The sequence below is a fragment of the Sphaerodactylus townsendi genome, linkage group LG04 (assembly GCF_021028975.2).
Source record: "Sphaerodactylus townsendi isolate TG3544 linkage group LG04, MPM_Stown_v2.3, whole genome shotgun sequence".
NCBI lineage: Eukaryota > Metazoa > Chordata > Lepidosauria > Squamata > Sphaerodactylidae > Sphaerodactylus > Sphaerodactylus townsendi.
Window position 1 is genome coordinate 95,466,738 of NC_059428.1, and position 22,260 is coordinate 95,488,997.

The 22,260-nt window shown below is 42.1% G+C and overlaps 1 protein-coding gene across 3 annotated transcripts in view; it reads left to right on the forward strand.

Annotated features, from left to right (window-relative positions):
• Positions 1-21,658, forward strand: part of ATP10A (ATPase phospholipid transporting 10A (putative)) — a 150,715-nt gene extending 129,057 nt beyond the window's left edge. For all 3 annotated transcript variants that reach the window (XM_048495305.1, XM_048495306.1, XM_048495304.1), the window contains 7 exons: positions 170-246; positions 4,677-4,802; positions 14,487-14,687; positions 16,162-16,242; positions 17,728-17,832; positions 18,930-19,117; positions 20,472-21,658. In XM_048495305.1, coding sequence (XP_048351262.1) covers positions 170-246; positions 4,677-4,802; positions 14,487-14,687; positions 16,162-16,242; positions 17,728-17,832; positions 18,930-19,117; positions 20,472-21,171 — 1,478 coding nt within the window. In that variant the 3' untranslated portion in view covers positions 21,172-21,658. The remainder of the gene's footprint in view (positions 1-169; positions 247-4,676; positions 4,803-14,486; positions 14,688-16,161; positions 16,243-17,727; positions 17,833-18,929; positions 19,118-20,471) is intronic.
• The last annotated feature ends 602 nt before the right edge of the window (positions 21,659-22,260 follow it).

Below are 22,260 nucleotides of genomic sequence, written 5' to 3' on the forward strand. Positions count from 1 at the left end.
TTAGACTGGGCTTTGAAACACTAGCTCTATACAAGACAGGAATTTTAAAGCTAAACATAACTATCCCTTTCCCCTTCTTCTGCGTTCCCTTGGTTTTGCTTTGTTTTGTTGCCATTAGTCATCTCTGCTTCAATAAATAGCAAGTAACATCTTCTCCCAATGTTACCAGGTGATGGAGCAAACGATGTCAGCATGATCCAAGTAGCCGATGTTGGTGTGGGGATTTCAGGTCCAGAAGGCATGCAGGTAATGCGTGTTTACTGAAAAGGAACCCCAGGACAGAGTTGGGGCCATATGTTTTCCATATGTCTGCTTGCATCTTGCTTCCCTGTTGGCTTCAGCCAGCTGGTTTGTGACAGCTACTGCACATTTTAGAGGTACTTACAAGCTGCCTCAAGCTGGACCAGTTGGACTTTGCTGAAATGACTTCAGCAGAGCACTTTTGTCAGAGCTGCAGTAATGTAATCATGTTGCATTCACATTGTAAAACACAAGTCGTATGACATCTCTCAGCCAGATTTCTTATGTAAAATAAATTATACTTTCAAATAGCTATTTAATATTTTTTTCTTAAGAGCCACTCACTTTAAAGTTCCCTTTTTTACTTGCTATGCTGCTCTTGTCTTATCAAGTTATTGAGCAGAGTATTGTCTATTATGGGTAAGAGCAAAAGCCAGTGTTATTTTAAAGACTGGGAACACTTTGAGCCCTTCCTGTCGTTGAAATGCAAGTGTGCTTCATTCTATTAGTCCTCACAAGGATCAAGGCGGGAGACCAGCTTGAGCCAGTACAGCTTATCCTTTAATGTTTGGGTGGGTGCATCAAGGATGTAGGTAAGGGTGGGGTTCCTGGGTTCAACCCCCCCTTACATGTTCAAAGCTCTGCCCCCATTTGTGTTTTTGTGTGTATTTTTAAGTGTTTTTCAGTTTTTTGCCTGTAGGGGGTGCAGCTTTTAGGCTAGCAGCACCAAAATTTGGGGGATTTTTTGGGAGACTCTCCTGATGATAACAGTTGCCCCCCTGACAGCAGGCACCCCCCAGATTTCCCCAGATTCTCCTTTTAAATCCACCCACTTCGACATGGATTTAAAGGGAGAATCTGAGGTTCCCAGTTTAAACATTGAAAATGATGCTGTTTCAGGGTGGGGGAGAATCCACCCCAAAACAGCATCACTTTCAATGTTGTTTTAACTGGGGACCCCAGATTCTCCCTTTAAGGTGGATTTAAAAGGAGAATCTGGGCTCCCTAGTTTAAACACCATTGAAAGTGATGCTGTTTGGGGGTGGATTTCAACATCACAGCGGCCGCCCATGGGGGGGGGGGCGGGGGGGGCAAAACTCAGATTTTGCACCAGGCTCCATTTTCCCTAGCTACGCCTATGCTCAGAGGGGAGGGCAGAAGGAACTGCCAGCTGGGAACCCAGCCAGTGAGGGGGCGGGCGGGGCAGGGGAGTCTGCCATCCCCAGACTTGGAGAGCTGCTTTTATAAGCACTGAGGCTGGGGGCGGGGCTTGGGGAGGCATGGCCATGCCCCAGGGGTGGGTGGGGGTGTGACCCTGTCCCCTGAACCCATCCGACTAAAAATCTATACCTACGTCACTGGGGGGCACTTTGGAAATGTTTTGGGGACAGAGACATTGTTCTGCCTTCCCTCTACATTTTACAGCATTCCAGGATTTTATACAATTAATATGTCTTTTCTCCACTACTGCATAGTTTTACATTAGCTTGTAACGTATTGGATTTTTCCTTTGTCCCTTTTCAATCCTGTGACCCCTTTCAAGATTGTTCCTGGGGTTGTGGGTCTCAAGATACCTGCAATATTCTTTCTGTGTGTTGAAAAGAGACTGCAGTGAGAGCAGCACATTGGTCTGATGGCATGGGCTGCGGAGTCATCCATGTGCTGATGACGCCCTGTTATATCCATTGATGGGTGGCCGAATGATTCCACCCCAGATATTCTGGCCATATTCTGTTTGGAAGCTGTGGTGAAATGGTTTAAACAGAGCCAGATGAAATTGAACCCAGTAAAGACGGAGGTCCTGTGGCTGGTTCAGGGAGACTTGGGGGCAATGGTCATGTACCCCAATTCTTGATGGGGTACAATTAACCTCTTCTCTAACTGTCAGGAGTTTGAGAGTGCTATTTGATGCCTACTTTTTTATGGAGGCTCAAGTCACACAGGTGGCCAAACTGACATTCTACCATCTTTCTCAGGCTAGGTTGCTGATTCCGTACTTGTCACACCCTATAGCGATCCATGCAATGATCAGAATAGATTATGGAAACTCACTTTATGCAGGGCTGCTCTTCAGACTGACCTGGAAACTCCCAACTGGTGCAAAATCCAGCAACATGGCTCCTTACAGAAACCTCTTGGACTGAGCACGTACATCCAGTGTTCTGCCAACTTCATTGGCTGCCAAGGGAGTTCCAAGTAAAGTTCAAGGTCTTGGTTTTAACCTTTAAAGCAGTTGGGGGCCACTGTATCTGCAGGTCCGCCTCTCCCAATACACCCCAAGAAGATTGTTATGCTCTACGAATAACAACTTATTGGGGGTCCCTGACCTGGAAAGTATCCATCTGACCTCAATAAGGGCCAGAGTATTCTGAGCTCTGCCTGGTGAAATGCTCTGTCAAAAGAGGCCAGGGACCCTGAGGGACTTGCTGCAATTCTGCAGGGCCTGTAAGACTGAGCTGTTCCACCAGGCCTATGGCTGAGGACAGCAACAGTACTTTTCAACAGATTTGGCCTCCCTGCCCCTTCCTTTTACCTTGTCTGTTCCTTGTTCCTTCCCTTCCTCTCCTTGTTTGTTATGATTTGCGTGTAGACTACATGCCGACTTGGGATGTTTTAAAATTGTATCATGTAAACTGCCCTGAACCCTCAAGGGGAAGGGTGGCCTAAAAATCTGATTCAATAAATAAAATAAATGCATGAAAACTCACATGCCTTCTATTAGAACTTTGATTTGAAGGATGCAGGCTATTATCCGAAAGTCATCACTTACCCATTATGCAGTTAGATCCCCTTCAGTCATTCATTTTGCGTACTTGATACATGCTAAGAAAGGAAACTCATTTGTACCTTTCTGGGAATGGGAAGGTTTTATAAGAGAGAGTTGCATGCCGTCATACTAGAAGCACTATAAAACCAGAATCCCATAAAAACAGCCCCTCAAACATGTTGTGTTTTTCCACTGAGTGTATGCTTCATCATCAAATACCATCTTGTTTTTCATAAGCATTCTTTTATGGGTAGAAATAAACTAGTGGTTCATGCTCCGTGTGGATACTTCCATAAAATGTAGTAGGAAATTGAATCTGTTAGTTTGCATTCAAATAGCTTTTTCCACATTTCCCCGGTGATCAGAAATAGACCTTTGGGAGGGTTAAAGGGACAAAAGCACAAGAGTGATTTTGTGGAAACGCGAGAGTAAATATTTGCCTTCCCAGTCCTTTATGGAAAGACCGCATGGAATAGCAAAATGACAGTACTGACTGTTAGACTTCTCCTGGCCATAAATTAAATGTATGAGAGCATGACATAAAAAGCAGTGCTGTGTTTCTAGATGTCATGTTAATATATGGTAGATCTCTTTTCAAAACTCAGCATAAATCCAAGCACCTGAGATTGATATTGTATAAGGGGTGGTGGAAGAAAGTTTGTTGCAATTAATGAAGCATCCCCAAAGCAGAAAATGTATGCAAGATAGCACACCAGTTGGTCTCCGGAATCATCAGTCAGCAGAACTGATGGAAAGATAAGTCCATATTAATGGGCTGAGTGGAAACATCAGGTCCCGAGGTCATCTACAGTGCAATCTTAAACAGATTTATACCCTCCTAAGTCTATGGATGTCAGTGAACTTGGACGTGTGTGTCTGTGCTTAAGAGTGCACCGCTAATCACTTTTTCTGGAACAGCTTCATTAATTTAAGGATGAAACCACTATAGTGCAGACCATTTAACTGGACTACTTGCACAAAACTAGATAACCCTCCCTGTCTATTACTGAGGAAATAAGGTGGAAATTGCTACAAAATGAATTCCCATTGATTCACATGTATATATTCCTCATTGATTAATAGGCCACCCAGGACATGGTGGGAGCTGCTACAGTTCTTTTCTATGAAGGTTCTGCAGTTCTATTCAACCTCTGGAGGACCACTTAATATTATAAAAATGGCACAGGGTTACATCACTGAGGAATCCACTTGCACATTTCCTATTTCAATGTGTAGTTTATCCCTGAAGCATCAAGGGATGATTTGAGGAGGGGAGAATCAGTCATCATTGGATCTTGACTAGCATTGCTGCAGGAGCAAGGACTTCTCTTCACAAGCATGATCATAGTGTGAGGGTGGGTATTGTGGGTCTCCAAGAGAAAACCACGTTCTACAAGTCCATGTACTGTAAGCAAATTAGCTACAGTTGTTCTCAATGGAGCCATAGATATATGTGATGAGGTTCTGGATGGTGGGCATGCATACATAAGTGAATCTTCATTTTGTCAATCATGTTTGTTCAGCAACTCTGAGGACCATCTTTTTCTGCCAATGGTATCCTAGTGACCTGGCAGAGTTCTGCTCCTTTCTCCAAAATTAAACAGCAGATGTAGTCTCTCTAGTGGAAATAACATTCTCAAATTAATTTGCAAATCTTCTTATATTGAAGGCTGTGATGGCAAGCGATTTTGCAATCCCAAAGTTCCGGCATTTGGAGAAACTCTTGGTTGTTCATGGTCACTGGTGTTACTCACGACTTGCCAACATGGTGCTGTATTTCTTCTACAAAAATGCGGTAAGTGATTGATGGCTTTGTAGTTCATGCTTCTGGAACTTACTGAAAAATGCTGTGCGCTAATGTCATCATATGACAAGGTTGCAATGTTTCCCCTTTGATTCCGACCTGCTACAGAGGATTCATGCCTCTGAAGATTTCAGTGAACTTCACACAGGGCTGCCTTTGAAGATTCTTTCCAAAGCTAAAACTGGTTCAGAACACAGTATATATCACCCTGCAATAGCCGGGAGTGTATTACTGTGATACTCTAGAATCTACACTGACTTTCTATAGTGATCATTTGATTTGCTAGAACAGAACTGGAATATCCTAAATGCTCCCCGTCCCATATTTTGAATAGACACATGTCATTAGAAGCTCTTAGAGAAATCCAAATGACATATTATTAACATACATGCAGAAAAATTGAACATCAAGGGGAACATCAAGGAGCAGCAGTGGCGTAGGAGGTTAAGAGCTCGTGTATCTAATCTGGAGGAACCAGGTTTGATTCCCCGCTCTGCCGCCTGAGCTGTGGAGGCTTATCTGGTGAATTCAGATTAGCCTGTGCACTCACACACACGCCAGCTGGGTGACCTTGGGCTAGTCACAGCTTCTTGGAGCTCTCTCAGCCCCATCCACCTCACAGGGTGTTTGTGAGGGGGGAAGGGCAAGGAGATTGTAAGCCCCTTTGAGTCTCCTGCAGGAGAGAAAGGGGGGATATAAATCCAAACTCTTCTTCGTCTTCTTCTTCATAAGGAGAAACATTTCGAGTAACTGTTCCATATCAATGGAACAGTGTGGATGTTCACTTGAGTGTTAGTCGGAATATTTTTAAAAAATATACATGCCACTTTTCTACAATAAAAGCTTTCAAGATCAGCATTTTCACAGGCTGCCTCAAAAAGAACAATAGAATGGCTCTGGCAGATATTTGTTCGTTTTAAGTTTTTTTTAAAGCCATTTTGGCTCAAAAGAGATCCATACTGGCTTACAACTTTAAAAAAAAAAAGCTATACTGAAATCAATAACCAGAACAGCAAACTGTGTCTTGGAACAGTCCTGGACTCATTTGCTTTCTCATCCAAAAGTAAAGGGTCAAAAGTAGTTCCCACCAGAAATGTAGTTCCCACCAGGCCCAGGCAACACAGGCAGGCTTCTTCTCTGGGATGTTCCATTCCTAAAAGTAAGTGGTGTGTGTGTGCCATGGGGGGGTGGGGGGTGCCGCAGAAGGCGGCGGGGGATTTTTCCGCCTCCCACGTGACCAGAATCGGTGCGCCTGGTGCGTTGCGCACCACCCATCCCCTGGTGGCTTTGCCACTGCGCCATAGGCTTTTGAAGTCAAACCTAGGAGCTTAAGTCAAAATCAAACTGGTAAGCCATGGAGTTCAGAGTTTTATGTGCATTCTGAAGTCAGGTGCAGATAAAATCAGACTGCCAATGGGTGAATCCATACTGTTTTAGGGGCAGTACCAAGCGTTACTATAGTCAAGTTGCAAAGTGCACCACATGCACTTAAATCCTTGCCCAAGTGAATAGATTCACTTAAGATTCAGAATGAGGGCATTTGCTGTGATTAAATCAGCCACTGCTCAAGGCTCAAATGGTGTTAGCTCCCCTATCCCCAAGAGCAGTGTACCTATTGCACTCTTTTAGTCCTGCTTGAGATCTTAGATCAGCTCATCACCTTTTGAAAAACAGTATCTTCTTTCAGAAATTTGTTGGCCTCCACAAAAATCTTCAGACTTCAATAGTTATGTTAATTCTTTGGAAAGGTTTTCCAGAAGAGCTGTGTTCTCAGAATTGATCGCACATCATTCCAATTAGCTTTCGGCAGAATCTCAAGGCCCTTTGGGGTTTTGTTTCATTTCTGTGGCTAGCAGTTGCTACTTTATTGCGTCACTTGAGCTTGTTAGGTACATGAGTTTGTGTTTCACCATCTGAACAAAGCAGGGTTTTGATTACAATTTTTGTTGTTTTTAACATGAACAAAGATAACCAAGATTTAAATTTGCATAAATACATATATATAAGAAAGCTAGCAGAGTTTACAAAGCATTTAAAGACAGAAAAATCAAACCTCCATTTTTATCAATGTTCCCACTTTCAGACCTTCCTCTAACCTAGATCCAAATTCATTAGAAATAGTGGGTGGGGCATAATCCACTGGTTAAAGCAGTGTGCAGCTGCGCTGGTTGATATTCTGTCCTTGGGTCAGTTTCCCTGTTGGAGGGGTAATTTCACTGACATGCAACCCTGCCGCCTCCCCCTCCCCGACACCAGTGTTGGGATGTGTCTCTGGATGCAGCGCCAGTGTCCCAGCACCCCTGCCATTGCTGGCGTAGAAGGGGTGTGGCCAGTGGATGGGAATTGAGACTCATCCCACCCTTTAGGGCGGCATATGTCTATTCAGCTCCATAAAGGCTTCTTGGCAACAGGGAGGCTTTTTCACTTTTTGAGCTTCCTTACGCCATCAGGAAGCCTCTTAGGGGATGGTGGCCAGGTGCAGCTGCATCTGTGGTGCCACGGCCAGGCGCCCGGCTCTTGGATGGGGCTACCCAGCAGCTTCAGTAAGCCCTAGTAAATTACCTGTGCCTGGTAATGGACAGGGAAACTCTACCTTGTTTTAGATGTCTCTGTAGCATTTCGTATGGTGAACCATGAAACCTGGCTTGTGCCCCTTTCTAGAGGGCAAGAATCTACACTGATCCCTGCTTGGCTGATTTTTAGGCTCAACTACCATAATCAACTTTATTTGGGACTGCTTGAAAGTACAGTGGAACCTCAGTTTTTGTTGGCAATTTGTCCGGGAAACGTCGGTGAAAACCAATACCAATGAAAACCGAGATTCCCATTGACAAGCAAAGAAGCAGCAGGGGGTTGCAGGTTTTTGCTGTGAAAATAGCACATGCACGCCGACGAAAACCAGCGAAAACCGAAGCAATCGATGAGAACCGAGACAACTTTTCATTGAAAAACCCGACGAAAACCGAAACCGACAAAAAACGATGGCAACGATAACCGAGGTTCCACTGTATGCTTCAGTTGTGAAGATGCTGGGATACAAGAATATGTTCTGTAGCAGCTGTCAGTTTCCAGGCTCAGCAAGTTGCCAGTCATACGTGTAACACCTTTATCAGTCAGGCATTCACATGACTTTCCCAATATTATTTCACTACAATTTGTGACTTGTGAGTTGGGCCCTGTTTTAGGCCCTGAGTTGGGCCCTGTGTCCCATCGATGAAATGGGAACAGATGAGAAAGGTGGAGGCAAATGTTGTCAATTACTCTGAAGATAAAAATTGACCTCCCCAAAAAGATCTGGAATGGCTCCTCATTGTTTCCTTTTGAGCAAGAGAAACTTCCCTTTTCTATAACGTTTTTACTTCTGAGCTTAACAATGGTTGCATTATATTTAATCAAGTAGATGGTGGGAACAAGAATTAGTATCAAATGAGAGGGCAAGAGAACAACAAGCAACAGAGACAATCTGGGAGGCAGAAACTGTTCCATTGTCTATTGACCCGTCTGGGGAGGGATTGTGTGTCTTGTAGAAGACCAAACCCTAGCTGTGTGACTTTCATGTTTGACTTGAGTTATATGTCCTTCATTTCATAGAGCTCAGCTCTGTGGCATTCCTTGGAACATATGCACCAGTTACACATTATGCCTCATCTTAACATTTTTGATCTGACATTTCTCGTTACGTGCAGATGGCTGGTATTTATAGGAATAGCAGACTTTTCTGAGTGGCAGGAGATGTGTACAGAAGAATCAGTATGTGTAAATTTGATAACAAGGCATCCTACTTTACAGGCAGGGTTTACAGAAGGGAGTGTTCGGTGATATTTTTGTTCAACTAGCCTTGCACAAAATGGCCACTCATGGGGGCCTCATCACAGTTACCTGCTGCAGTTATTACTTGAAACTTCTTGTACTGAATCATCTCACTGATCCATCAAGGCCAGTGCTGTCTACTCAGATTGGCAGTGGCTCTCCGGAGTCTCAAACAGAGGTCTTTCATCTCATCTGCCACCTGGAGATTCCGAAGATTGAACCTGGGACCTTCTGCATTCCAAGCAGATGCTGTGTCAGTGACCCACAACCTGTTCCTACTCCGTGAGCCATATAGCCGGGTAACTTATTTATTAAAATACAAATGCACATCTGAATCACTGCAGATCAGAGATTCTAATATTAAACCCTTAAAACAAAGCGGCCATAAATTATTACTACTATTTTAGAAATAGAGCCTAAGAAAGGAATGATTGCCCTAAGGCCTTGACTTCATCCAGGATAATAGAGAGGTGGGTATTTTTCCCCCTTTTAACAGCTAAGGATACATTCTCAGAACAATACAGCTATTTAATTACAGTGATAACAGAGAGTCTTATACCACTTTGACATGCAAGGGAGGAAGAGGGGGCCCGGCATCTGGGCATGGAGGGCGGGGAGGGGTGGCATGCAAGGGGAGGGGAGGGAGGGGTGGCATGCAAGGGAAAGATAGGGAAATGTATTGTGACACCCATTCTTTTGAGCCAGCACCCATTTAGTCAGGTGCCTGAAGCCTTACCTTTAGTCAGTAGAAAAAGGTATGCACAAAGCTTCAAACAGCATAAGGGGGAAAGGGAAGTGGTTGGTCTTGCAGCACAATGTGGAGATGATGTGAATAGCTCAACATAGTCCAGCTAAAGGGTCATTAAACCCAGACTGACTGGATGATCTTTTGCTCCATTGACAGGTGCATTCTGACCATGTTAGCAACTTCAGTTCAGAAGTTGTTGTTGGTTGTTTTGTTTAGTTTATTCAATTTATATCCCCCGAAGGGCTCAGGGTTGTTTTTAATCAGGAACAGATTTTTTAAAAAAAAATCTCCCACACTTTAGTCTGAGCACAGAAGTTGCGGGAGCATTTGAGAAAAGAGCAGCATTTGAGAAAAGAGGAGACAGTTCCATCCCCTCACACAGTGAGAAGGTGGTTAAGTGTAAAGCACCTCCAAATTTGCCACTCCTGCCATTGTTCCTGCTGCTACTGCTTCAGTTGTCAAGTGAGATGGTCACCTCTGCATCAATCAGATAGTTTAAATACCACTTGTTCGTGTCATAAATTTAAAGCCAATAGCCTGTTTCTTGATGTGTTATCCGCATGTAAAGAGTAAGGAGATGGGAGTTCCATATCAAACACAATACTTCCCATGCCAAGATGAAAAGTCTGAGACTTCATTTTTTCTTTTCAAAGCAATGTCACTTAACTGCTCTCAACAATGTAAGTTGGGAAGGGTGTGTCTTGCTGGTCTTTGAGAATCATCTTTTGGATCATGTTCTTGACTGGCTTATAGTGGTGAAGGAGTTGCTGTCCAGTTTCCTGTAAAGTTAATCTTTAACCATCTGGCACAAATTTTTCCACACATGGTCCAATAACATCATCAGTACCGGTAATGCTCCAGGAACCATCTTGCTGCATCTTGTACCTGCTGGCTTGGCACTTATGCTGATTTGAAGAAGTTATAACTTGCCTGCCTTCGTATCTATAAGCATATGTTAGGAAGCTAGTGTGTCATTTTCATTGCGCCTGCTTATTCCTGCTTTATGCTTAAGCCTGAACATATTTTTTTTATAATTTAATAAAGCATATTGCTTTTAGTGCTGCGTCCCCTGCATGTATCAAGAGTCCAAACCCAGTTTTGGTCAAACAATCAGACATGGATTTTATTCCAGGTTCCAAGATCAGGGGCAGAAGAACCGAATCGTCCTTTGCAAGGAGATGGTGGGTCAGCTACCCCAGTCTCTGTCAACAGTAAGCCTCCATTTCCCAGTGATGGAAAAGAAGGCCCTGTTTCTTTTCTTGGGACATGCAGCTTCCTCCCCCGCACCACTATGCCAAGGGTGGAGACTGAGCCAGGGGGAATTGTTGCTGGTCCACTGCAATCCATCTGCAGTCACGTTTTGCATGTCCTCATTACTCAGCAGTGCCTTGACTTCACGCAGCAAGCCTTGAATGCCAGGGTCATCCTGTGCCTTTGTTTTCTGCTCTTACATCCTGTTTTAGAATCTCTTGAGAGAGCTCTATTGTCGCACACTAAAGTGGGCATCTGTCATTATTAGTTAGTTTTTAATGTGGGCATTTTGCGTGGGTTCTTTCTTGTTGCCTCCAGCAACCAAAGATTAACAGTCCACTCCTGAGTATTGGATTAAACTGCCATGGTACAAGTCACAGCAGCTGGAAACTTCGCAAAAGGTGATTTTTTTTTCTGGGAACAGAATTGCTGTCATTCTTCACTGTTAGAAATTATATTATTGCAGAAAAGGTAACTCACTCACTTCCATGAGCTGTTGGAAGCAGCAGGGATGGTTGCTTTTATCGGGCTTGTTTCCCTGTGATGAACGAGGACACTGGAGACTTGTGTTGTCTTCATAATCTCTGTTTGTTTGCAAATACAAAAATAGAGCACAACAAAGCAAACAGACTCCTATCATGGGCTGCATGTCTGCTGATCCTATGTCAGATTTCCAGAGAACACTCCAATAAGCCGAGAGCTGGCATGGGGTAGTTGGTTAAGAGCAGGTGAACTCTAATCTGGAGAGCCAGGTTTGATTCCTCACTTCTCCACCTGAGCAGCAGACTCTTATTTGGTGAACCAGGTTTGTTTCCCTTCTCCTACACATGAAGCCTGCTGGGTGACCTTGGGCTAGTTGCAATTCTCTCAGAGCTCTCTCGGTCCACGTATCTCACAAAGTGTCTGTTGTGAGTAGAGGAAGATAAAGGGGTTTGTACGTGACTTTGAGTCTCCTTACAGGGAAGAAAGGGGAGTATAAATCCACACTCTTTTCTTCTAATGCATCAGTTTTAGTCAACTCCAGTTAAAAAATTCCAGCTCTTTGAACCGTTATGTGTCCAGATTCAAATTGCAGACAGCCTTTCATGGTCTCTGAGTTCCTTCTCCAAACTCTAGTGAGTATGACTTCATAAAGGGGAGGCTGGAGAAATCACGCTAAAGACCACCATGCTCCTCTTAGTAAGCTGCTGGACACCATTTTGTTGCCACAAAAGCAATTCCATCATGAGAGGTCATTCCCAATAATCCAGGCAGACAAATTCATGCCTTAAGTACCAGTCAAGCAATGAAGATAGCCCTTGTTGAATTTTAAAATATCAGGAAAGGCAATGAAAATTCACATCACTTCCCTGTGTTCTTGTCAAATGCACTCAATGTGGTGGTTGTGGAAGGGAACTGCAGAATAGGTAATTCAGCTATTGGCAATGCATTCTGCGAGCAAGTTAGAACAAAAGGCCAGATCTTATGTACATGTAATGAGGCAAGTATACTGTTACCCTTAATAGTTTTCAGGATTAGTCTTCATTTCCCCAGTGGATGGCAGCAGCTACGAAAAATTGCCAAACCCTTCTACCAGGGCTACAGTTACGGTTCAGTTTTCATTTTAAAAGATATAAGGAACAACATGCAAGAACTATCGTACCCTTCCATTACTCTGGTCAATGAATGCAAATTCATAGAAATGAGAATTGATAAACACTTAATCCAAACATTATTTTATTAATCAAGACTTTAACATTACTTTAAATATCCTGAACCAGCTGCATTTAGATTTTGACTTTCTGCATTAATTCTCTGACTCCACTGAGGACTTTCCGCACATGCAGAATAATGCATTTTCAATCCACTTTCAATCCACAATTCAAAAGCTGGACTTTACTGTGTGAAATAGCAAAATCCACTTGCAAGCAATTGTGAAAGTGGATTTAAATTGCATTATTCAGCTGAAGGGGCCTGACTCTTGGCAGTAACTCAGCTGCTGGAAACATGCAGGAAAGCAAATATGTTTAGAAGTATTGTTTGGCCATTATTGTCTGTAGTGGCTACTAGTGAAAGGAAACTTCTTCCTTTAAAAAAAGAGAATGTGAATGAATAGTCACTGATTAAAAGGGTATTTGCAAATAGGTCATCAACAACATTTCAGTGGCTAGGACTCTCTAGTTTTGTTTTATTTTTAAAACCATTAAAATTGACGTACATTGCCAGCTCTCGTCATGACAAAGGCAGGCATATGACTGCACACGGGCTGTAAATTTGGTGTGTGATATCATGTTCCTTATGAAGTAATATGGCAAAACTAAAATATTACTTTACATATTAGGAAAAGGCCTAGATCTTGTAGCTCTGGAGTGACTAAAACCACTGGCTTTACACCATCTTTAAATTGCAGGCTTTATGTCAACCTGTTCCTTAACTGACCCGAAAAGCGTGAAACAATAAAGACAGAGAGCACAGTGCTCCCTCGGATGGCACAAATGAGGACTAGGAGAAGAAACTACACTGCAGTTCAGCAGTGCATTTATTGGTTGCACTTCTGATATATTTTGCTCAGAGGCAGTCTATAAATTAAACATAAAGTCTTCAGAATTGACTTGTTCTGAAGGTTCACATTGATCCTTCAAAGAGCAATTCAAGTTTGAAATGAATAACAGAATCCGTCATGAGAAATCCTGTGGCAAGAATTCTCAAGCATTTACTTTGGAGTAATCTTTCTGAATTCTATGGAACTACTCCAGAGTATATAGCTTGATAATTTCAGTACTAGCATTATGGAGCTATCGATACATTTCTCAAATGCGTGACCCATATTGTAACAATGGAATTAAAAGGCTTTCCAGTGGGTATACTCTAAGAAGTGTACATTTTAAATGCCCTGAAGTTTTAAACTGCTCATAGTGAAAAGCGTGGAGTCGGTAAAAGATGAAAAGAAATATGTGTGACATTCAGTAACAAGAAGTTTCTAAGAAGTACATGGCTAGATCAATGGCATTATACAGACATTGTTTGTACCAAGGGAGGATAAAGACTGCACCAGCTGACATGCACAACATCAACACAGGTTCCAATCATATGAGCTGAATATAGCGATGGGGGGTGGGGAGTCCTTCAGTACACACAAGCCATTACGTAGATGTGATGCCTAGCATATGAAAATCAAATTTAGTGGGGAGCAAGATCAGTGCGATTCAGTGGAACAGTGGCTTAGTGCTCACAGGTGTAATCATAAAAGCCAATTATGGTTCTGAAATTACACTGGGTTTCATCTCATAAAACATTAATTACATGTCAGTAAAGGAAATACAAGTTGAACCTCGTGATCTGGAGAGGGAAAGAAGTACAGATGAGGGACACTTTATTCCTCCCTTTCTGGCCCTGCACAGCATCAAATCAGTGGAAACTGTATTGGGCTCAGCCCTTTTCAGATGTTTGATTTTAGTGCATAAACAGTTTCATTATTTCCCTGTGCACTTACTATTGTGAATTTTTCTAATGGCTGGAACAGCTCAACAAGACAACTAGCTGCAGGCAGCAGGGACCTCCCTTGTTGGGGATCTTCATGCAAAAAGTGGACCTCAATCTGTCTGGAATGCTCTAGCTCTGGATGTCCTGCACTGAGCAGGGTTGGACTAGCTGGCCTACAAAGCCCCTTTCAGTACTGTAACAATAGTTCCTTTGAGGGAAAGAACTAGAATGGAGGGAGCTTATTTTCTAGTAAGCAGGGAATATATGCTGTGTTACATATATATATATATATATATATATGTCATGTTGCCCTTTCTACAGATGTATGTGATTCTTGTAAATCCAAAAGACTGAATAATTAATGCATCTCTCTCTCCCTTTCTCTCTCTCTCTCTCTCTTCCAGATGTTTGTGGCCCTTCTTTTCTGGTACCAGTTCTACTGTGGTTTTTCTGGGGCTTCAATGATAGACCAGTGGTACCTGATTTTCTTTAACTTATTATTCTCCTCCCTTCCCCAACTGATTGCTGGAGTACTTGATAAAGATGTACCTGCAGATATATTAATTGCTGTGCCTCACCTCTACAAAAGTGGCCAGGACATGAAGGTACCAACTTGACTTTCACAATGTTTTATCTCTGCAGCATGAGACTGAAACTAACCAAAGTACATTAAATAAGATTTTTTTAAAAAATAAGCCATTTCCATTGCTAATGCCTTTTAAAAAACTTCTGTCAGTAGGCAAAGAGTATTATCTACTCGAAAGGTCTCCCATTTGGAATGCTGTGTTACATTTTCTCAAAGCATCTCTAAGAGCATAGGCAAGGGTCAAAGTTTCAATTGTGCTGAGACATCCATTCAAAGCACATTCCTCTGGAACAAGATGAGATCAGGTTCTGGATACAATTCTAGGTTTTGTAGGTGGAAGATAAAACATAAAGCTAAACTGAGAATTGTGATATGTACAAGCCAATCTGTGACATCTTATCTTCAAAGATTTTGTTTGCCAGATTGTTAGACAATAGTTAGTTATAATAATCAGAGAAAGTTCCCTTTGCAGGGATCCCCAAGATAGTTTCCATGGATGCCATGTCGCCCTCCTCCCACACAAGTTTTCTGACACCTACCAAGTGTTTTTAGAAAGTGGGTGAGACCAGGGGGCTTCTAATTGGCCATTGGAAAGTTTGTGGGCTGTGCAGATATTTAAAAACATCGCTTTAGCAGTAGCTGTCACTACAGCACAAGAGTCTTTACCATTTGACTGAAGGCAAACTGCTGTAGTCATTTTGTGGCTGGCTGTGCCTCCTAAGGCAGCCATTTTGTGGATGTGCATACCCCACTGTGTCAAAATTACAGTGTTGTCTGCATGCTGGGAAAATTGAAGGACCCCTGCCTTAGGGTTTACTAGCTCATTATTATCTACTTTGATTCACTGCAGCTCTCTAGAGTCTAAAGCAGAGAAACACTTTAGCCCAAAACCTGAAAACTGAGGGTCAAACTACATGTTCAAGTTTTTCACTTGTTGAATTTTGGTTCTCTGCAACCACACAACAGGTGCAGAAAATGGCTATTATAAAATAAAGAAGAGTCCATCGGGCTCAAAATAGGAAAGAAATGACTTCTGCCTCTCTGCACACCCCTTCCTCCCCAAAGCCATGTTCCCATGCGAAAAAAGCACCAGGAAGAGATTTATGTTTTTGACTTTGCCCGTATATTGAAAGCATTCAGTGCACATGGAGTAGCAAAAATGGGAAAATAAGTTCTCCAAGTGCTTTTGCTACTCAGGGAACCCAGACCCAATTTCTGAAAATCTGAATGTGTAGTTTAGCCCTTGGATCCTTTAACCAGAGAAACCAAGAATTGAACCTGGGATATTCAGTGTGCAAAGTATGTGGATTTCCTTTGAGCCTCAGCCCTTCTCAAAGAAAATGAGTTAAACTCAAGAGTCTAGGTGTGGTTGTGATCAAATGATATTAGGAGGCAAGAGAAAGGAGAAGTGTATCTTGTAGTTCCAGCTTAGTGGAGAAATGATGGTATCTGTACTGATTCTGGACTCTCATTCTATCTTTCTGTATTTGCAGGAGTACCAGCCACATATGTTTTGGATGAACATGATTGATGCTCTCTATCAAAGCCTAGTTTGCTTTTTCATCCCTTACTTTGTAAGTTGTCAGCTGTAGAAAAGTTTAGCATTGACATTTCCTCAAACTGTTCTCTGATCAGAGGGAAACGAAGGTCAGGCATAGCAAATATACTTGGGTGGGACTGTAAATGAGAGGAATGTGTCTTCTTCCCATGTGGCATGGCTGTCGTGGGACTGTGAAGTGCATTTAGAAATCCAAAGACATCATCGGCCTTGTTACAGTTGTGAGACATTGGGCTAATGCCAGGAGAGAGTAGGGATCAGGATGCCAAATGAAGTGAAACTGGCATTCTGTCTGTCACACAGTGGGTCTTGCAGGGTTATTGTTATGAACCATGCAGAAGCATAGAGCTTTATGATACAAAACACTGGGCAGTGGTTCTGAATAATGTTTCAGAATGAAGACTTAGGTCCCTTCCGCACATGCAGGATAATGCACTTTCAAAGCACTGCGGCGCGACTGTTTGCAAGTGGATTTTGCTGTTCCACACAGCTGCAAAATGCATTGAAAGGTAAGTTAGAAAGTGTGGAAGAGGCACTAGACAAGTTTCCTCTCAAGAATGGCAGGCAGTTATAGCAGCTCCATGTTATCTGGCTAGAAGAAATAGGTGATGTAGAGTGAGGTTGAATTAGGATTTCTGGCAGACTGGAGAGTATAGCCCTTGCCTTCTCCAACCATAACTACTAGACCTAAAGCCCCAACCGGGGGGGGGGGGGAGTATCTGCCCATGGGAGCTGTGGGCGGCCGCACTGGCAGATATGTTTCTCCCTGGGGCAGAGGGTCAAAACTGCCAGCATGTAGCTGCCCCATCCCTACCCAGTGCTGAGTCCCAGCGCCCCTGCCACCACTGCAGGCATAGCAAAAGTAGGCATGGGGCATGGCCATTTTGCATACTACACTGGTGACTGAGCATTCAGACTTCCGAGTCTGTTAAACCCAATGGGGGTTTCTCAGCACCAAGGAGGCTTTCATGCCTGTGAAGCCTCCGCACACCACCAGGAAGCCCCTTTGGGAGTGGAGGGGCAGCATGACTGTGGTGCCACGGCCAACCACCTGAAGTCTTGGATGGGGCTGCCAATCTTTAACTTGACTTCTGGCAATGGATCAATTCACTTGTTACATTTTAGATGGGTCAGTGTGGCTTCTATAAATGGGCAAGTATCAATGGAACTAACAAGTGTTCTGAAATGTATGTGCCGTGTTTGCTGGTCCTCCAGGCCAATTGTTTGGTCATTGTGTGAAACTGGACTATATGGACTACTGGTCTGACCTTCAGGGCTCTTCTTATGTTCAGACGCAAGTTCCCTCCACAGGGAACTTTCTTTACTGAGTTTACAGTGGGTTGCAGACCCAGATTTGCTGAAGTGTCATGTGTGGCATTGGTCTTGAGCACTTCCAGGATGTTGAATCCAAGGCAACTGTATAGATGTGATAATTTATATATATTTAAGGTCAATGTTTTAAACTCCCATGTTTGCTTAAACCCCATTTTAATGTTTTCAGACTTATTATGATTCAGATGTGGATATATTTGCCTGGGGAACCCCAATCACCACAGTAGCTCTTTTCACCATAATATTGCATTTGGCCATTGAAACCAAAACCTGGGTAAGTTGCCTGAATGAACACTGCATAGCAACCTGCCGTGTTTCTTATGGTTGTTGCTCATATTGCCCTTACTTGAGTTGGTTTTCTCGGTCATTTCGGTAGAAATAGCTTGGGAAAATGCCACATTTATTTAATAGTTCTTTTTATATCATGGTTTGTTGAACTGCACTATTGTGGCAAAATTTGCTGCAAATAGTCAGGAAAAAAACAGACCAGTTGCTAGTATCATTGCTAGGTCCCCAAAATATCCAGTCTGATCATTAGCAAATATCTGTATCTTTTAGTTCTCTAACTGTTAAAATATTTCACACATTTATTACCTTTGGTGGCTCGGCTGCTAAATATCTGAAAGCTTATATTGCTAACATGGGAAGTAATGATATTATTAATGCATTCCGCAGTACATGCAAGCATCACCACTGTGTCATGAAACTTGCTCAGTAGTGCTTGCCACAATATGAATCAGTTGGCTGTGACTTAGATCCCACAACAGCCTGAACTGGGATCAGGAAAGCATGCAGAGAGTTTGAGCCTTTTGCTGAGAGGATTATCACTTGATTTTGGTAATGATTTGCTTTCATTTATCATGCAAGTGATATAATGGTTGAGGATGTAGGCATGTATTTTGCTGGAGAATACCCACTAATATAAGAGTAGATGTTCGCTGTTTATAGAGTAAAGATGCACTAGTCTAGTTATTTGAATTATAAACAAGAAAAGAAAGTTATTTCTGTGCAGTGAGGTCACAGGTACTATCCAATAGGTGCTGGTGATCCTAGCACAGGTGGCATATCCATAGAAAAATAGTATGCATGTCCATTTGGGTACATCAGTAAGGGAAGAATAATGTCTCAGTCATTGCATCTTCTAGCTTCAGTATTCAGAGATAGGAATTCCTATGATGAGAATATTGTTTGGGTCAGCATCACCTTGACAACCGTGAAGTTTTCACAGAGACATAGGCCAGCATGGTGCCTTGGAACTCACCGCATCCTCAGCAAGGGCTTCTCCTTCTGGTTAGAAAATCTGCACTTTCCAGAAAGATATTCCAAGAGGATTCCACAATGACAAATTAATTTTCTGTGTGTTTCTTTTAGACTTGGCTACATTTGTCATCTTGTGCCTTTAGCCTTGGCTTATTCTTTACTGTGGCACTACTTTACAACGCATCTTGCCCAACATGCTATCCTCCATCCAATCCCTACTGGATTATGGAAAAGTTGATGGGAGATCCTATGTTTTATCTGACTTGTTTTGTGACACCTACCGTTGCTCTGCTTCCCAGGTAGGTTGTCTTTTTTAGTATACATTAGTTGGCTTGAATAAATGTGAAATAATCAAAATAGAGTTTATAGGACTAAACGAATCACTGGTCTTATTTTGTATGCACTGGCTGCAACAAATACAGAAAATGAATGTTAAATAAATCAACACGCAATAGATTTTGTCTTACCTTTAGATAACTTTATTTTATTTCATAGGCCACCCTTCCCCTTTCAAAGTTGGGGCAGCTCACAGCACATAGGAAAATACATATAATTAAATTAAAAAGAGCCCTTTGCAAATGACCATGTAAGCTTTACATGATTATACTGGATCCACATGGAAGGGAGTGGGCACCATCCCCCAACATTCATTCAGACTTCTAAAGTGAACCTTACTCTTCTGTCAGTGTACATACATAACCTCCTCCATGCTATTTTTTTAATATACATATTAACACAGAACAACTGTGGTCCTGGTCATATATGCTGACTCCTCTAAAAGCCTGAATTGTGAGTCATGGGCCAAGATCCCTTTGACTCTTGCCTTCCAGCTCACGTCCAAATCACATCTGGCCACACCCAAGCTTTATAGTCATCTGTACAGGAAGCAGGAAAAACAAATTGCAGTTGATAAAGGTGTCCCATCTCTCTTCTCAGTCAGCAGCCCACTTTTCCCAAATCACATCAGTCAGCAGCCCAATCACATGAAAGTACCTTATGCCCTTAGGGCTAACAGCGATTTTGGCTAAATATTCAAGTGTTAGAGTGGATGATCCAGGGACCATCTCTTACTTTTCTTTATGAATGGTACAGTGTTCACATTTTTCAACATCTGCATAGAGCTGTAGTGTAGTGTAGAAATAAATGTGTGAGAGGAGCTTAGCATTCAGTCTCCTGGCCCCACCCCCCATACATTAAAGGTTCCATTTGCACGGGAACCTGCACAGTATACCCACGCTGGCATAGACTCCCTAGTCATGATCCATTCACTCTATTTTTCTAGGCACAGATATGGATCACTCATACATCTCTATGCAAATGGCTAATAATTCTGGCCAACCATTTCCCATCATTGTTTTACAGCAACATTTTTTTTCCGGTCAGCAGCCCAATTTTGAATTCTCAATAAAAAAGGCTACAACCATTCTTCCCTTAAAATATCTTACAGCACACTGGTAGGTTATGGAGGAAGTTGTTCACATCCCCATTTTCAAAAGCACGTAATGTTTCCTGATGCAGCATTGTAGCAAAGCATTTTTGTTGCATTATTCAAGCCAAATGCGGTCACTACGCTTCACTTTCAAAACATTTTTCTTTTAACAATGACATTGCTCATTCTCTTTTATTATTTTTCTCTGTATTTTTCCCTTTCAGGTTTTTATACAGAACATTTCAGGGCACACTTTTTCCAACCCAGCTTCAGCTTGGACGCCAGCTGTCAAGGTTGCCACCAGAGGTACGCAGCCAGTGTTTGGAAAGATGGAACACCAGAAAGGACACAGATCCTCATAAGTATCCATGTGCTCATTATGCTTTAAAAAACCCTTATTTCGTTGCTAATGACTCTTTAAATGCTTGTAACCAAAACAGTCCCACAGAATTATCTGATCATGGAAATGAAAAAAGTCAGCAACCAAAGACAGAAACAACAACAGGTTTAAATATTTCCCCTCCTCTTGGTGCTCAGTTTGAAGAGAATGGGCAGACTTCAGTGGCTCATAGTGAAGGAACATCTCCAAGTTCTCACAAAATTACACATGTTGCATTGGAGCTGGAGCCAACAATGACAGATGAAACATTCCAGTCGAACTCAGCAATTGACCAATCAGATTTCAGTTTGTTGACCTGGATTACATCAACTCCTTTATTTAAAGGCATCGGAAGAGATTCACTACGGTCATCGAGCAGTTTACAAATTATAGGACAGGACAACACAGCTCCATGTAGTTTCAGTTGTCCTCGGGATTTCAAAGTCTTGCCAGAGCAAAACTCAACCAGTTCTCAGGAGCAAATCAGAAGGTCTGCAAAGAAAACAGTCTTGATACCTGAATCTTTTGAGTCAACTTTTTTATGACGTCAGACTTTAGCGTTTTGTTTTATTTGCACAATACAGAGTATAATGATGTTGCTCTAGTTGTTTCCAGAGATGCAACAGGAAATCAAAGGTACAGAGAGTTATTTTAGCAGGAAATTTTAAGCACAAAAAGTTGAAAATGAGAGTTTTAAGTGCAAAGAAAAGATACATTTATTTATTTTTCATCTCATTTTGTACAAAATGGAATATGTTTATTTTTATTCACTTTTTTGTATTCTCTTATGGATTTATTTATCAAGTCAAGGTTTTTACTCCATTAATTCATATGATTGTTGTTGGTTTAAATATCACAGCAAAAAAATCAGAATACTTTTTTGATATTCTTTATTGCATCCTCCAAAGAAGTTCTTTTTAGTTGTTGAGGAGAGTGGAATGGAGGCAATGGCTAGAATTTCCTTCAGAAACATATCCTCTCACTGTTGAATAATGTTAAATTACCATAAAAATAAAAATGACATTTTACAAATGAGACCCTATTTTATATTTCCACTATTGCTGTTTGTATATTATGGAAAATCAATAACATAACATATGTCCATATTGCAAAGATGTTGTCTTACATGGCATCAATGAAGGCATGGTTCTCCATCTTAAGTGTTCTCCAAAGACTCCCTTGGAATGAAAAGCTATTCGAGCCATCTGGGGAGCCAGCATGGTGTAGTGGTTAAGAGCAAGTGGACTCTAAACTGGAGAACTGGGTTTGATTCCCCTCTCCTCCACATGATTGGTGTAGTCTTATCTGGAGAACAAGATTTGCTTCCACACTCTTGCAGCTGGGTGACCTTGGGCTACTCACAATTCTTCGGAACTCTCTCAGCCCCACCTATCTCACAAGGTTTATGAGGAGATGAAGAGAAAGGAGTTTGTAAGCCCCTTTGAATCTCCTTACAGGAGAGAAAGGTGGGATATAAATCTAAATTCTTCTTCTAGAATATTTTAGTAAAATTGTGGTAGCTCCTGTTCCATTAAAGGTAGTGCTGGTCCATTGAATATTCTAATGCATGCTACTAATGGCTAGTTCTTTAGTTCCCTCCAGTGGTACCAACTTCCCCCACTCTAATAGAATAG